Raw genomic sequence first — 18,312 nt, 5'->3', positions numbered from 1 at the left:
CACTCCTGACTGCCCTCCACGCTTTCGCAGAACAGTCTCCACGAAGCCCTCTTCGCTTTCCTAATCTCGGACTTATATATCCCAAGCCCAATCTTATACAGTGCCCAGTCGGAGGCTAATTTACTCTTCCTGGCCCTATTGAAAAGGCCTCTGCTCGAGGCCCTTAGATCGGAGAGCTCCTCCGACCACCAGAGCGGTTTGCTCTTACTTTGTAGTAACTCAGGGGACAAGACATATCAATGGCCCTTTTACATGAGGTGGTGAACACACCAATTAATTCGTCAATTTCGCTTTCAGTCCAGGTCCCGCCCCTCACGGACGCAACCGGAAGCATTTCCTGCAGACTTCTGCAGTATGAGTCCCAGTTGGTTCTCCTCAGATTCCTGAAAGGTTCGGGCTTAGAACGCGCTTCGTCCAAAGCAAATTGTATGTACCGATGATCGGAGAAGGAGTGGTCACTAAGGACTCTCCAGCCAGATATACGGGACATTATATCAGAAGAGGCCAGCGTGATATCTAAAACCTCTTCCCTACTTGCCGTTACAAAAGTGGGATCGCTCCCCCTATTACATATACATAAATTTTCATTTAGAATAAAGTTAAAGAGTGACTCACCTCTAGTGTTGATGTCTGAGCTGCCCCAAATCGTATGGTGGGAATTCGCGTCAGACCCAATAACAACGCGGACCCTCCTGTGTCTAGCTTCTGCCACCGCATCCCTTATTAAGCGCGGAGGTGGCTCCACCCCGTCCTCGTGCGCCATATACGCAGAGATCAACCAGATTTCTCCGGGTGCGCCATATACGCAGAGATCAACCAGATTTCTCCGGTTGCACCCTCCAGGCTCACCGTCACAATGTCACCATCGCTGAAAAGAGGCAGAATAAAAGCATTAAGTTCCTTACTGATGAGCATGCAGGATCGAGGTCTACCTGCGTCCCGCTGCACCACCAGTCTGTAGTCCCTCGTCCCGATACCAGAAACCTTATTGCAGCTGCTCAGCCACGGCTCCTGGATCAGGACTACATCAACTCCACCTTGCTCAAGGCGGATTAAGAGGTTGGCTGACGTCGCCTTAGAGTGCTCAAGATTGATCTGAAGAATATTCATCCTCCGAAATCCTCTCCAACACCGCTCCGCAGGCGCCATCCCCATCGGACGCAAGGAGCATTTCCTCCTCCGCCCTGTCGAACAGCGGGCCAACAGAGATGACCGATCCCGCAGTTGAAGGAGGGCCAGCCATGCTGTCACTGTCCGACATGACGGATTCGACCTCCATAAAGAGCTCTTGCTCAGAAAAATATAAAAGTATTTTTTTATAACTTTCCTGACTTGAGTATTAAACTGGGGGCTCAACCGGTCTTAAAAGCCATTTTCTAATCCTGTAACGTTACAAAGGATAAGGAAAAATATAAAATCCCACGGGAAGTAAGACTTCCAGCACTACATATTTGAAAAAAGTGCTTAAATAATTAATATAAACACAAACAACACACGATTCAAAACAAGTGAATCGAAAAGTGAATCAAAAAAGTGAAACACAAAGGCGAAACTGGATACCTTACGTAAATTAAAAACAATAAAAAAAACAAAAACTTACGACGACAACAGAAAACTAGAAAACCCAATAAAAATGGAGGAACAACTAGCTCAACTACACGCAAACATGGCTGCATTGGTAAATCAGATCCAACAACAACAGGCGGACTTCACAGAGAGAGTAGCTCGGCTAGAGCAACAAAACGCTCCACACGAAGTGGTACTACACGACGAAGTCAAACTTAACATCACCGACCCAAGGGATATAGACCTTGAATTGTTCAAATCTCTACCAAAATTCGATGGAGATAAAGAGCAATACCGATCATGGAGATCACAAGTTTGGACCTTCATGGAAGCGATAAAGAACTTCCAATACCATCCAAAATATTACAGCGCCCTGGGAATCATACGAACAAAGATTACAGGACCAGCTGCGAATATATTAACAAATCACGACACCAAATTAAATTTTTATTCAATCATCAACCGACTTGACTATACTTATGCTGACCAACGCCCACTATATGTCCTCCTGGGCCAAATGAAAAAAATCTCACAAGGAAGAAAAACTCTCGCAGAATTCCACGGTGAAGTATCTAAGGCACTTAATTTAGCCTTAGCCAAAATCGAAATGTCCAGTGATGACAACAACGAAGGTATGAAAACTTACGCCAACCAAGAGGCAGTAAGAACGTTCATCCTTGGCCTAAATTCAAAATATACCAGCGGTACGCTGTATAGCTATAATCCAACAAATTTGGAATCGGCATACGCGACAGCCTGTACCATATCACACGATAACATAAATGAAGAATTCGAAACACAGAACGTACAACCCAGATTCCAGCATCATAGGCAAAATCGGAGCACCTACTCACAACCACATCGTGAAGAGAGGTACTATAAGCTAAACATCAGAATTCAAAGCAACGACTACCAACAACGAGGAGACCATCAACAAAGAAGCTTCTTCAATCAACAAAGACAACCTGCACCTATTCCAATGGACGTGGACCACTCTAGACAATATGTCCCAACAAGTAGACGCAATAATGCCGTAAGTCACAATAATAATATACCTAACAACATATATAAGAGAGATAGGACATTCAGTCATAATAACGTAACTACTCCACAAAATAAGTCACAAAGAATAAATCAAGTAAATAGAGAAGATCTAGAGTCAGTAGATTTTTCCAATTACGAAGAACAATTCGAAGCAGGCAGTACTTTTTTAGGCGAATAAACGGGCTGCCTTGCTTACAAACAAAATGCGGCCTAACCGGCACGCCCGTTACCTTATTAGTTGACACTGGCTCCACTAACAATTACATAAATATAAATTGCAATATAGGAAAATCGATAAAAATAAAACCATTTAAAACCAAAACCTTACATGGTCACTCAATTATCTAAAAAAATAATAACGATGTACGGACATCATTTAACTTTCTATGAAATTAAAGAATTAAACGACTTTGACATGATACTCGGAGAACAGGGACTACGCCAAATAAAGGCAGAAATCAGTTTATTTGATTATAGTTTAAAATATCAAAGAAAAAAGGCCCTAAAAGTAGAAACAAAGATTAATTATACTATTAACAATAAAAAATTTAAAGATCAAGTCGATGAACTTATGAAGATAAATAATAATATTAGTGAAACATTACCTTTTACAACGACGATACAAGCATCTATCAGGACTGAATCAGAAGATCCCATATGGACAAAACAATATCCATATCCCATGTCTGATCACGACTTTGTCAGGAAAGAAATTGAGAAACTTTTAAATAACGGTATAATACAGCCAAGCAAGAGCCCATATAACTCACCTATATGGACTGTTCCAAAAAAGGGCACCGATGACCAAGGCAAGCCCAAGCGAAGAATGGTTGTTGACTTTCAAAAGATTAATTCTCATACGATTACTGACAGATATCCAATTCCAGATGTTAATATGACAATATAAAACCTAGGAAAAGCAAAGATTTTTTCCACACTAGATTTAGAATCAGGGTTTCATCAGATACTAATTAAAGAATCTGATCGAGAAAAGACAGCATTCTCTGTCAAGGGCGCGAAGTATGAATTTATCAGAATGCCATTCGGATTAAAGAATGCACCCTCAATCTTTCAACGATGCGTTGATGACATATTAAGAGAATATATTGGAAAATTTGCGTATGTTTATATTGATGATGTGTTAATTTATTCATCTACAGCAGAAGAACATATGGAACACATACGGATTATAATTAATGCACTTCACAATGCTAACATGAGAATTTCTGACGAAAAGTCACATTTTTTCCAAGACTCAGTAGAATACCTAGGACATATTATAAAACACAATAGAATTACCGTAGATCCAAAAAAAAGTTGAAACTATAAAGAACTACCCACAACCAAAAAATTTAAAAGAATTGAAATCTTTCTTAGGACTTGCTAGTTACTATAGGAAGTTTATAAATGATTTTGCTAAAATCACGAAACCCTTAACAATTCATTTGAAAGGAGAATTAGGAATGGTAACTAAAAATCAAAGTGCCAAAGTATCAATACGCTTAGACGCAGCAGCAGTAGAAGCCATGGAAAAAATAAAAAACGCTTTACAAGAACAAGTTGAACTTTTCCAACCAGATTTCTCTAAACCATTTAGCTTAACAACTGATGCTAGCAATTTTGCCATCGGAGCAGTCTTATCTCAAAATCGCCACCCAATCGCATTCATCTCACGCACACTAAATGAAACAGAGCAAAACTATAGTACAAATGAGAAAGAGTTACTAGCAATCGTTTGGTCTTTACAAAAACTTAGAAACTATTTGTACGGTGTAGCAAACCTAACAATTTACACAGATCACCAATCCTTAATTTTTTCGATTTCCGAAAAAAACCCAAATGCAAAGCTAAAACGTTGGAAAAATCTAATTGAAGAATACGGTGCAAAACTAGTTTATAAACCTGGACACCAGAACGTTGTTGCAGACGCACTTTCCCGACAACAAGTCAACAACAAAACAGATTGTTCAGACCATTCACAACAAAGCTCTCCAAATGAAATTATGAAAAAAGTTAAACAACTACTAAACTCTTTTAAAAATCAAATAATTATTTTACAAGATAATGAAAGAAACGAAATTCTTAATCAAACAACATTTCCCGGTCAATCTAGACACACAATATTTTTTAAAGATACCCCAGATTTGCTCTCCAAATTAAAAAATGTAATTAAACCAAAACTCACTAATGCGATAAAAATAGACGAAGAAATACTATTTCACTTAAAAAAAGAAAATAACTTCCACTTTCCCAAATTGCACCCTGGTACTAGCCCAAAATCAGCTAATTGACGTAACTTCCTTAAATGAGCAAAGTGAAATCGTCAAACAGACACATAAACGTGCACATAGAAATTACAAAAATAACACACAAGAAATATTGTTGACCCACTACTGGCCCAACATTAAAGAGAGGTGCAGAAAAGAAGCAGTAGATTGTGAAATATGTTTACAGCACAAATATGAAAGACAACCAAATAAACAACCTATAGGAAAAACCCCAATACCAACACGAGTAGGAGAATACATACAGATGGACATATTCCATATCAATAACATGCAGTATCGTAGCTCCATAGATAGATACTCCAAATATTGTTTCCTACGAAAACTAAACACAAAAACAAACTGTCACGAATACATAGAAGAAGTACTCACACAAGTTTACCCAAATGCTAAATATCTCATGACTGATAACGAGAGTACATTTAACGGACACATAGCGAAATTTTTGTACAACCGGCTACAAATAACGCACTCCGTCACGCCTGTACATCATTCAACATCAAACGCTCAAGTTGAACGATTACATAGTACACTAATCGAACTCTGTCAAACCTTAGCTGCAGAAAATAAAACAGCTCCCGTCGACGAATTATTCAACGCAGTTCGCCAATACAACAGGACAATTCACTCCTCCACAGGATATAAGCCCGAAGACGTGTTCTTTAATCGTGATAAATACCCTGATATCAAAGACACACTTGAAGATAAACAAGCAAAACTACTCCAACATCACAATAAGAACAGGAAAAGCATAACTTACAAACCAGGTGACCTAATTTACAGCCGAACCGATCGCCGTAACAAACTCGCTACAAAATATAATAAGCAGGGAACGGATTTTATGGAAATTGCCTTTTTTTCTGCTAAAGAGATAGAGTATATTCGATCAAGAATGTCCACGATTTAGCTTTCCCTGATTCCATATATACCCATTTGATGTTGCCTTTTTTTGCCTTTTTTAAGATAATTGCCTTTGTTTTGCCTTTTTTAAGATATTTGCCTTTTTTGCCTGTTTTAAGATATTTGCCTTTTTTTTGCCCTTTCTACCTTTAAAAAAGTGATTATAGCATTTACAATTTTTTTAAAGATTAAGAAATATACACATGCCCATATTCGAAAATTAGTATGTATAGAAAAACGCAGTGTCTAAGTAGTGAATACTTAAGCAAAAATAAATTTTGTAGTTTTCATGTCACTCTGTTGCGTGCTAAAATCTATCAACACAGTTGCTGATGTGCACAACTAACAACTGTTTTACTTCAATAGAGTTTGCCAGCCGTTATTGAAACAAAAAGTTATTCAGTGTAAAAACTAAAAAAGCAATGCCGAAGTCTAAAATTACCAAGAGTTTAAAAATTCACACTCTGATTCCCGAGTTTGGTTCGGATGTATTTTGTACTGATGGGACCGTTTTATTTTGCAATATTTGTTCAGTAAAAGTTAATCACGAAAAAAAATATTATATACAGCAGCATATTAAAAGTGAAAAACATATAAAAGGATTATAAATAAAGAAAAACAGACCCAAATGATAGCACCATTTGTGGAAAAGAATGTATTTTACGCAGATATTACTAAAATGATGATTGCATGCGGAATTCCACTTTATAAATTGAAGAGTGTGGAATTCAAATCATTCTTTGAAAAATACGTTCAGGAATCCCTTCCCGATGAATCAACTCTTAGAAAAAATTACGTGAAGGATTGTTACGAGTCCGTTTTGCAGAAAATTCGTTTAGAAATAGGAGAAAGCCCCATCTTTGTGTCCATCGATGAAACTACAGATAAGGCAGGCCGCAGTGTAACCAACGTTATTGTTGGACCGTTGCGTGAAAGCGGACGCGGCTATCTCTTGACGGTGGAGGTGTTGGATAAGGTGAACTCATCAACAATCGCAACATTGTTTGACGATTCTATGCACATTTTATGGCCAATAGGATTCCAACGTGAAAAAGTGTCGGTATTTGTGACTGATGCAGCACCCTACATGAAGAAAAGTGCGTTATCATTGAAGCTGCTTTATCCTAATATGATTCATATCACCTGCGTCGCACATGGCGTACACCGGGTCTGCGAATCTCTACGCTCGAAGTACTCAGATGTTGACGTCTTAATTTCAAACTTAAAAAAAGTTTTCTTGAAAAGCCCATTCAGGGTGGCAGTTTTCAAAGAAATGGAACCCAATCTTCCTCTGCCTCCTCAGCCGGTATGTCAAGATAAATTGCTATTGTTGTTAATTTTAATTATAATTGTTAGTAAATTTATACAGGTGATAACTCGATGAGGCACATGGCTAATTGCAGCCGTATATTATGCCGAAAACTATGATTCCATCAAAAGAATAATTGACCAAATAACGGACGATGCAGCATGTGTCAGTTTCTCGAAGCAATTGTTGAGCAAAAAATCGGTTCAGGGGAATTTGATATATATAAAATGCAATTTTGGTTTTCTTTTAGAGGAAAAAGTTTTCGAACGTCTACAGAAAACAGGTTGTGGAAAAACCAAATTCTCAGTAAAAAATTAATAATTCACATACACTTTTTATGTAATTGTAGGAACTCCAGTTGGTGAGGTATTAAATATTTTGGATAACATTGAGAAGCGGCTTATAGAAGCGCAGGGACCTATTGCCAAATTGGTGTTGGAAAAATTCAAAGCCGTTTTCTCAGCTAACTTAGGCTTGGAGACAATAAGGGGTGTGGATAAAATTGTTAAGGGCGAGGCAAATGCCCTTATTCCTGATAATATGAACGTTTCAAACGTTCCATATTTAAATTGGGCGCCACTTGTATCAACTTACGTCGAGCGCACATTTAGTACATTCAAGGCTTTTCTTCGCGAAAATCGAATGAAAATGCTGCCAGAAAACTTCAAAATGCATCTTGTGGTTCAATGTTACTACAACTATACAGATTAAAGTTTTATGAGTTAAAAACTCGAAATGATAAAATAGTCAAAGATTCAAAGTACAAATTTTTCATATAATGAAATTAGTTCATAATTTTTCTCTTTTTACTTGTAATATAAAAATTTCTAAAATAAATGTAATTTTTGATTGTTCTTCGTATTTTCTGTCTTTTTTAGTGCCTTATTTTGCTTTTTTTGCAATACCTTTCTTTTGCTTTTCTTGCCTTTTTCGCTATTTTGTTTTGCCTTTTTTTGCCTTTTTTGCACTACCTAGTGCCTTTTCCTGCCTTTTTCGCTATTTTATTTTGCCTTTTCCGTCCTATTTCGTTATTTTATTTTGCCTTTTTTATAGGTTTTTAGGTCCTAAAAATCCGTTCCCTGATAATAAGCATAAGGTGAAAGAAGATCGTGGGGACACAATCCTAACAACTAGGGGGAAAATAATACACAAAGATAGCATAAGAAAAAATTGCATACCATGCAACAAACAGGATTCTTAAATTTAATAATAATAACCTGCGGGTTATGCGATGAAATCACCGATTTGACTGGTAAGAAATACGTACTCACTGAACTAGATTCCGGGTATATTTATGAGACTTCATCCTATCCTTACCATGTATCGAATCTATCTATAATATTAGCTCCATATGAAAAAATAGTGAGAACTAGATATGATTCAATTCAAACTGAAGGAAAAAATATAATAATTGATAAAATAGAAACTCTGAAGACACAGTTAATATCATCCGAGTATCGTGCCAAACGCGCCCTTAATTTTTTAGGCTCAGTATTAAAATTTGTTACAGGAATACCAGATCACGATGATCTAGTTGAAATTAAAACAGGACTTAATCAACTTATCGAAAATAATAATCAGCAAAGGACAATAAATTCTCGATTTGAAAAAATCTTAACAACCCTAGATCCACAACCTATTTTTGATAATTCAATACTTACGGAAATATACAGTGAACTATTAACTATTACAAATACCATTAACTTTGCAAAAACAGGAAATTTCTTCTCTGGAACACTTAATATCAGAGATGTAGAAGAAGTAATAAAAAACGAAGTATATGATATTCCAATAATAAATATACTAGAATATTCTGATATCCACATATGTACCTTTCATGATGCTATTATAACAATCTACAAATATCCTGTAATAAGAAATAAATGTAAAATGTATAATCTAACCCCATTAGCCTTTAAATATGGAAAATATCAACTTAACAACAAAATAGCTTTATGTAATAATACATTCAACAACTTATCAAAATGTAAAAACTATATAGGCACACATATTTGTAAAAAAGAACCAAAGGATAATTGTACTATTCCTTTATTATTAAAACAAAATGCTCACTGTAATATTATCCAAGAAAATAACATTCCCTTACAAATATTAGATAATGGTAACATTATTATAGACTATGAACACATATGGAACGGACTCAAAGTAAACGGTCCACATTTAATCCAATTCAATTTTAATACAACTATTGATAATAAAACTTATATTAACCATAAACAGGAAATAAAAAATGTAATACATGCCCATCAAAACGAAAAAGTTAATATATTGAAAATTTTAAACTCCGAATCAGATTATAAATTTACCAATATACAAGAAATGTATAAATTAGTGATTCCAATTGAAGAACATCCTTGGAAATTTACTTTATATTTAACCATAATAATATTTATACTAATTCTACTTATATACTTAATTATAAGATTACATACATATCGACAACTACAATTAAGCACCAAACGCCGAAGAAACTTCGAATTAGCTTACCTAACCGAATTACAAAGATGTCAAAACCTAAGCCCTTCGAAATGAGGACATTTCATTTTTAACACCGGGGAGAGTTAACGACGTTAATACATATACTGCATGTATTACATACATACATACACTACATACATAGCTAACATGCCTGGTCACATACATTACATATATACATAAACTATAATGTACAAATAAACATGTTTGTCTCATAAGTAACAAAAGAATATGATAACACGAGAACACGTAAACAACCTACCGATAAACTATAACATGTTTGTCTCATAAGTAACAAAAGAATATGATAACATTGTAAACAACCTTCAATAACAAATTTAATCACTAAACCATTAACAAACACCATTTATCATCAGTAGTAGAAATGGTATAAATAGATGTAAGCATAAACATGTAAGGAGTTCGAGATTATACGAATTCAAATAAAGAGCTCTTGCTCAGAAAAATATAAAAATATTTTTTTATAACTTTCCTGACTTGAGTGTTAAACTCCCGCCAGCGCAACCGGAACAGGCTCGTCATCTACCCTGGAGTCGGTCTAGTAGGCCATAGTAAATGACTCCCTGTTTTTCGGCGAGAGGCTTGAGAGATTCCGTGTTCAGCAACATCAGCGCTTGCCGGGAGTCACCGTCGGAACTCTCAAACCGGATTGCCTTCCAGTTGTGCGCTGGAAGGTCCGGGTTGCAGTAACGGAAGATGTCTTCCACCTCCCTCAGCGGGGAAGGTGCCGAGGGAAGCCAGACCCGAGCACGCGGACGCGAGGGAAGGTCCCCCTTGTCCACAACCTCGAGTCGGGCTCCCTTCCACACCTCCCCGACCAACGCTACTGCCGCCCTGTAGAGCGAGGCCGACCGCTCGTCGGCGCACACCACCTTCTTAAACATACCCTGGTGCCAACCGGCTCTCTCGCACCGCGGCGGTGGCCCCGGGTTTTGCTTGATCACCCTCATAAAAACTCCTGATAAGGCCGACGAAACCTTCCTCCAGTCTCCCCTGGATTTAGCCGCAAGTCCTTGGCTGGTACCGGCCACACAGTCCATTGCCCTTACGTCCAGAGCCGCAGACGATTTCATCTGCGGCCCTGCCTCCGTCCTGCACGCAAGCGAATTCGCCCGCGCCCCTAACCCCGAGCCTAGGTGCGGTGGGTTCCCACCGGCACCACCAGAGACGAGTGCAGACGAAGGGGTCGGCTCCGACCCCTTACTGCACCCTGCAGCAGCAGCTGCCCCACCCTGCCCACGAGTCGATTCCGCCTCGTTTAAAGAGGAGCGGACGAGAGGGATCGGTTTCGAATCCCCTCCTCCGCTCGAAGTTTTGTCCGTAGACATAGGTTTTTGGTTTTGTTTTTGTTTTTGTTTGTTTGTGTTCATCTTGTTCGTACGACCACCTACCCGACGAAGCAGGCACAGTGGTCTAGGTCATAAAAGTGGAATTCAAACGGTCCACTACGGCAGCGCCCCATGCCGCAGCAAGGCCACCGTTACTCCCTGAAGCGGCCCGGTGTCAGGAAGGCGCCGTTAAAATACAGCCGGTCTGGTAAACCCCCTGGCTGCAAACCTTCCAATGGGCACGGTGTCGCTTAACACCCTGGATTAGGGGGTCGGCAATTCTTGGTCACCGCTCACAAGCAGACCGAACCATAGGAAATGGAGTGCATTCGCACAGTACCCGGAGGTAGAGACACGATTACACTACCACCCGATGATAAGGTCTGGTCGTGATTCGACTAAGCCCCCGCACCAACGACAAGGTGCCTGCCCTAGCGGAGGCTGGCAATGGCATACAACAACAACTTTTCGTTGACGTTTTTGTTTCATGTTAATGGTCGATGATTTATTTCGTTTCAACGTTAACGATTGAGTTTTGTTTCGTTAATTTAGCTCTGAAACGTAACAAAATTATTTTGATAAGTTATTTTTGCCTGTTTAGAATTTGACGAGATTGTGGGTTACGGTTTTTAATATATGTATATATGTTTAATTCAACTTTAAATCTTACGGCTAATTAACAATAATGAATATGTGAGTGTGTGAACGCGAGTATGGAAATTAATGTGAACGAATGAATAGATTGGTATGTATTGTACAAAAGTAATGGAAATGAAATTAATAATATTATGCAAATGTGCACATTAAAGATGAATACAATAAAATTATAGTTTAAAAAACTAAAACCTCGCTATTATAATTTCCATTCGTACTGTCATCAGGTATGTAACTTGAGAATAGAAATCGCTGCATCTTTTAGGCGCATCAATATTACATAGTTACACCCCGAGCTAATAAAAGGGAGGTAAAAAGAAGTAACCGCATGTTACACAGGAATCTTAGTGTAAATTAAAATGAAACAAATGATTTCAAAAAACGATTGTTAATGTAAAGTTGATTGTTGCTCCGATGAAAGTCCTCGATCGGGAAAAGAGCTTTGCAAAAATAGGTAGATGGCAATGTGGCGGCTGCCCTTATAGGCAACACTGGAAATGGATTTCCGTGCACCTTTTCGAACTTCCAGCTAAACAGGGATGCTTTTGGCTGAAAGTGGTGCAGGGATGCAAACAACTTTGGGAAATTTAAGGGAGCGCAAGTTCCTTAAACATACCGGCCGAGTTGCACCGGTGCAAAGCTGTCCCGTAATTGGGTCAATGCATTAATGGCAACATTAAGTTGACGGTACGTCTCTGCCCTCGACGGCCCACCCGTTGGCGGATGCGATGACCTCTTGGCATTTACCCTTTCCCCTGGTACGGCGCGGTGCAGTAAAGTGTGGTGTTGCTGTCCCCATTCCAATAACGATGCCGCTCCACTCACTGGATCCGGTCCTCGACATTCATTGCAAGGAAGGCCTTGCAAAACCGCAATGGATGGTATCGGAAGCACATTTGGCACTGGTGTACCAACGGATTTCGCGGCGGGTTTACGAACGGAGCCTGAATCTTGCGGATTGGTGATGGTAGAGATGGCGATCGTCGGTAAAAAGATAGGAGTTTGATAAAGCTAAGGTAAACGTGGAGTGTTGTTTAGGTGTGGTGTGTTGCAATCTGACTAGGCAGGTTGGACTGAATGGGAAGTGGACACAATTTTAATTGGTCGCGTAAAAATGCCGTGTTGCGTCCTAACGTCTGCGACGCGCACGAGATTGTCTGACCCGTGATATACCATCTCTATTCGGCCTAAGCGCTATTCATTTGGTGGTATTAAGACAACAAAATCGCCTACGGTGAGATTCTTTTGTGGAACTTCCATTTATACGGCTGGCGAAGTTCTGTCAGGTACTCGTCTTTCCAGCGGAGACTGACCTGTTGGTGTAGAATCTTTAATTTCTCCCATCTTTTCTGTAGTGAAAGGTGATAACCGTTCTGGGGTTTCCAGGAGAGGCGCACCACGCAGAAAATGACCTGGAGTTAGGGCTAGCAACTCTTGGGGACTATGGGACATAGGAGAAAGTGGTCGCGAATTCAGAACTGCTTCGATACGTGCCAATAAGGTAGCCAGTTCTTCGAAGGTGAAAGAGTGACTTCCCGCAATCCTTTTGAAATGGAGCTTGAAGCTTTTTACAGCAGCCTCCCAAAGTCCACCCATGTGAGGAGCGTTTGGTGGCAAAAAATGCCAATCGAAACCATGTAGGGTATATTTTGATCGAATATCTGAGCATCCCTTGAGGAATCGTTTGAAATCTTGTTGAAAGGCCCGATTTTTTCCATTGTCGGAGAAGAGGCGTTGTGGAAGACCGCGTCTTCCTACAAAACGAGAGAATCCTGCCTAGAATGCTTTCGTAGAAAGATCAGAGCAAGGCTCTCAGTGAATAGCCTTGGTCGAAAAACAAATGAATACGCAAACGTAATCTTTGAGCAGTGGGGATTTTCGCAAGGTAGATGATTTAACGCCCAAAAGACCTGCAAAATCCAACCGGGTGTAGGTAAATGGTAATTAGAAATTTGAACGCTCAGGCGGTAACGCACTTATGATTTGTGAACTGGAATTTTGCTTTAAGATTGCGCATGTTTTGCAATTACGTATGCAGTTTTTGACCTTCGATTTCAGTCTAGGAATAAAATATTATTGTCTCGTCGTCCTGATCATAAGTTGATGCTCAGCATGCATAAGCTAGTTGTGCAAAAACTGAAGAAATAAGTGACAGAATCGAGAGGATTCAGGAAGGATAACTGGGTGTCCCTCACTGTACGAGAGGAAAGAGTTTGTTAAACGACCATTGACTTGAAGTAATCCGTTTTTGTCGATAAAGGGATTTAATGTCAGCAGTGAACTCTTTTTGGAAATTGGTCGTTTGTTCGCTAGTTATGAATACTCATTTTATGTACGCTTGATATGCAATGTATATACACATAAACAACGGTTATTATTGGAAGTATGTACTTAGGAGAGTAAATATAATGGCAATTAAAAGGTATTAAGAATAGCGTTCGAGCCGACTGTTGCAGAGCGACTGACTACATACATGACACCCCTTAACACCCAGATGCTGAATAGAATTCTGTGGGCTGCCTGTTGCGATTAGATCTGCGAGGAGTTGTTACCGGTGTGGAAGGAGTAAAAGCTTCGGTATTGTTTTCCGATTCTAATGCTGGACTTAGGGTTTCATGATCACTCCTAGGGCCTTACTTCTCCAGTTGGCTCAAGCAGGCTAGCTTCAGAATATTCGTCATGTACATGCACGCCTTCAGAATCGGGTGAGGATACTGTGCGGTTACGAAGCTGATCTTAATGACGTCTCACTACTCTCGAATCATTAAGAAGTACGCTGTAGGATATAGGTCCAGTTTGGCCAGTGACTTGACCTTCAATCCATTTAGGTCCTCCAGCATAGTTACGAACCCAAACCGAACTACCTGTCAGAAAATGATTGCTCATTGCGATTTTGCTGACAGTTGGTACATTTCTTCACAGTTGCCTCAATATCTGCATCAATGTTCGGCCACCAAACATAACTTCGAGCCAGGGCCTTCATGCTAACGATACCGGGATGTGTTGCGTGTAAAATAGATTCAGAGATTGTGGCGGAATGACCACGCGATTGCCCCAAACTACACATCCTCTGTTAGCTGATAGTTCGGTTCGTCGACCATAGTATGGAAACAGCTCATCCGACCGATTAATTTTGCTACTGGTCCATCTCCCTGACACCCAGTTTAAAACTTTTGAAAGACACCGATCTTTCGATGTTTGTGTTGCAGTTATCTGAGCGCTTACAACTGGTTTGGCGGATAGTTCGATCATCAGAACATCTTCGGCAGAAGTTGTGTCAACTTCGGACGGTACTGGACATCGACTTAGAAATTTTGCGTTGCCGATTTTCACTCCAGTACGGTGAACCAACTTAAAATCATAAGCATTAAGAAGTGTTGCACGACCAAGCATTTGATTTGAAATAACAGTGGGTACTGGTTTTTCTGTGGTGAAAATTCCCAAAACGTCCATAAAGATAATTATGGAACTTTTTACTCCCGGTATGAGTGCTACTGCTTCTCTATCAATTTGAGCGTAGTTTTGTTCCGCTTTAGATAGAGTTCTCGCATAAAATGCGATGGGTTTTTCCGATCCGTCTGCCAACTTATGGCTACGGACTGCTCCTAGTCCGTAAGGCGATGCATCGCATGTTAATACGATCGGCAATTTTTCATCGTAGTGCACTAATACTTTGTTCGATGCTATAAGCCTTTTCAATTCGTTAAACGCCTTTTCATGTTTTTGCTCCCAACGCCAGCGGGAATTTTTGTCTAATAACCGATGTAGTGGTTCCGCTATTGTTGCTTTGTGGGGCAAAAATGCATGGTAAAAATTAATTAACCGTAAAAAAGCTTGTAGCTGCTTTTTGTCTCTAGGTGATGGTGCTTCATGAATTGCCTTGATCTTTTCGACTGATGGTCGGACGCCAAGGGAATCGAGTTTAAATCCCAAAAAGTCCACTGACGGTACACCAAATTTGCACTTGTCCTTACGCAGACGTAGTCCCGCTTTATCAAAACGTGCAAATACTTCTTCTAGCCTTTTTACTAGTTCATCCTCGCATTTGCCCATGACTACTATGTCGTCGAAATAACAGAGGACCCCCGTAATATTCCTTAAGATATTTTCGATACAGCTTTGAAAAATTCCAGGCGCTGATGAGATCCCGAACTGCAGCCTGGTCACCTTGAATGCGCCCTTCTGCGTGGAAATCGTTTGCAGCAATGCCGATCGCTCGTCAACTATCAACTGTTGGTATGCTCGTGCTAAATCAATTTTAGCGTATATTGATCCGCCTTCGATTGATGCCAGAAGTGTGCTGATAGCTGGTATTTGATAGCAATTTGGTTTGATAACCCGATTTAATGTCGACTTGGACGATTGGGGTTGCCCAATCTGAATAATCCACAGGCTGTAAGATTCCTTGCTCACATAAGCGATCGATTTCTTCTTCGACCATACCCCTAAGCGCAAAGGGAATGCGCCGCGGGGGCAACCGGATAGGTTGCTCTGACGACTTAATTTGCAACGACACCGGAGGCCCCGAATATCGACCAAGTTCGGATGAAAATAAGTGTTCAAACTTACGAAGTACTGAGTTTATGCCTGCGCTGCTGTTGACAGTAAAAACACCTTCGATACGTATGCCTAGCGCTTCGAACCAATTATTGCCAACGAGATTTGAGCTACCACCGCTTGCATATTATTAATTCTGCGATTATTGTACAATATCGATACGTCGAGCACACCTTTGATTGGTATGGAATTATGCTGGTAGTCATTGAGATCCACATTACACTTAGCTAATCTCGGCGATTTCTGGGGCCAAACCTTTTGAAACGTTGCCTCAGTCATAATCGTCACTGATGAACCGGAATCAACTTCGAACAGGCATTTATAACTATTAATCGGCTCGGAAATTGAGTTTTTCTGATTGGCCAAAGGCGTGATTTGATTGACTGAATCTCGATAAGATGATCGTAGTTCGTAGAGCTGGAACTGGAGGAATTTTCCGCTTTGTGACATACGCGTTGCAGATGACCCTTGAGATCGCAATGATGGCAAGTCGTTTCCTTGTACGGGCATTGCTTTCGTGTATGTTGACCTCCACAGCCTGCGCATGTTGCCTCTTTATTGCTTGTATTCTTGTGCTGGTGACGTAGACGGCTTCCTTTGACAGAGTGGACTTGTTCGCTCGAGTACCGGATTAATCTAGCATTCATGGCTGCTGCTTCGCTTTATAATGCACGTTCAAGCACCTTTTGCATTCTCATTTCCCTTTCAGCCAGCAGAATTTTTTACAATCCTTCGTCTTTCATTCCGCATAGGAACCGGTCACGCAGCTTGCGATCGAGTGCCTCTCCAAATTTGCAATCAACAGCCAGAATGCGTAAAGCCGCAATGTAATTGCTGAGAGACTCGTCCGGATGTTGAACACGTTTCTGGAAGTGATAAAATGCAGCAATTTCAGAAGGGCGTGGAGAGAAATGGTCAGTCAATATTTTTTCAATTTCTTCCAAATTTAAGTTACCCACCTGTCTAGGAGATGCCAGTGAAGCTAAGAGGTCATATAAAGGAGGTCCGGCTAACGTAAGAAAAACTGCCTTTTTACGCCCTTCCTCTTGCACATCATTGGCAAGTAGAAATAAATTGAAGCGCTCCATGTAAGTTGACCACTTATTAAGCTGGCTCAGATCAAACGGCTCTAAGTTTCCACTTCCGGACATTTTCACAGCTGTGGACTTCTGTGCGGTTGATTTTCCTACTCCTTCGGTCGCAGCGGCTTTGTTACTTGTGGGCTCTTCGATTTTTACCCCTTTACCATCCATGTGACTCTTGCACTGACTGTTGCTAACTCACTGCCTCAGCGTATTTATTCACCCTGAAGTTTACCCTTGTATAACTGCGTAGCTTCCAACTATTTATTTCTGCTTGTGATCACGCGTTATTTTATTTCGCTGTGCTCTTACATCCCATCCTCGTCGCCAGTTTTAGGTACGTGTGATATGCAATGTATATACACATAAACAACGGTTACTATTGGAAGTATGTACTTATATATTATGTGTTTGAGAGTAAATATAATGACAAGTAAAAGGTATAAAGAATAGCTTGAATCGTTGGGTAGTGACATGCGCTGAAGGTAGCGATCGAGCCGACTGTTGCAGAGCTACTGACTACATACATGACAACTCATTTGGGTAATGCCTTTCTTGAGCTTGTTTTATAAGGCGTCTTTTGACCCAATTAAATTCTCTTTGAGTGATAACAAAAGATTCATAATTTATATTTGGAGTGGACTGAAATGGTTTTATTATATGAACAAATCGAAACATGTAAGCTATTACTCCCAAAGCCTTTGACCAAGATCAAAAGCGATCTAAGATATCTGGTTGATTGTCTAAAGTATGTAGAGCTTCTAATTTACGTTCTTCGAGTGGGGTGACATTTTGTTGAAAATATAATGGCCATTGGTTGGGGCGTTGGAGTAGCCATGCGGGTCCGTGCCACCAAAGTGAATGTTGTACTCGGTCCTGTGGTTTGCACCCTCGCGTTCCCAAATCTGCCGGGTTGTGGTTCATGGATACGTGACGCCATTTGAGATTTCCAACACTGGCGATGATTTGTGAAGTCCGATTCGCCACGTACACTTTCCAATTGCATCGGGGTTTTTCAAGCCACGCAAGCACTATCGACGAGTCGGACCAGAGAAAGACTTCTATATCTT

The 18,312-nt window shown here is 40.1% G+C and overlaps 2 protein-coding genes across 3 annotated transcripts; one reads left to right on the top strand and one right to left on the bottom strand.

The window, feature by feature from the left end:
• Positions 1-6,075: 6,075 nt before the first annotated feature.
• Positions 6,076-7,547, top strand: LOC118751313. 2 transcript variants are annotated; one of them, XR_004994511.1, is made up of 3 exons: positions 6,076-7,101; positions 7,165-7,387; positions 7,454-7,543. XR_004994511.1 is itself a non-coding variant. In XM_036486092.1 (2 exons), the coding sequence occupies exons 1-2, from the start codon at positions 6,424-6,426 to the stop codon at positions 7,177-7,179; spliced, it is 693 nt and encodes a 230-aa protein (XP_036341985.1). In that variant the 5' UTR covers positions 6,076-6,423; the 3' UTR covers positions 7,180-7,547. The 2 variants fall into 2 exon arrangements, 1 of the variants encoding a protein (XP_036341985.1); XM_036486092.1 differs by having other exon boundaries at positions 7,165-7,547.
• Positions 7,548-16,866: 9,319 nt separating this feature from the next.
• Positions 16,867-17,436, bottom strand: LOC118751317. The gene is made up of 2 exons (XM_036486096.1): positions 17,120-17,436; positions 16,867-17,026 (listed from the first exon to the last, which is right to left on the bottom strand). The coding sequence occupies exons 1-2, from the start codon at positions 17,411-17,413 to the stop codon at positions 16,883-16,885; spliced, it is 438 nt and encodes a 145-aa protein (XP_036341989.1). The 5' UTR covers positions 17,414-17,436; the 3' UTR covers positions 16,867-16,882.
• Positions 17,437-18,312: the final 876 nt, after the last annotated feature.

This window comes from Rhagoletis pomonella, unplaced genomic scaffold (genome assembly GCF_013731165.1).
Source record: "Rhagoletis pomonella isolate Grant_MI unplaced genomic scaffold, Rhpom_1.0 Rhpom_scaffold_00651, whole genome shotgun sequence".
In the NCBI taxonomy this organism is placed as follows: domain Eukaryota; kingdom Metazoa; phylum Arthropoda; class Insecta; order Diptera; family Tephritidae; genus Rhagoletis; species Rhagoletis pomonella.
The sequence above is the reverse complement of the archived record's forward strand: the minus strand, read 5'-3'. Positions and strand labels throughout refer to the sequence as shown.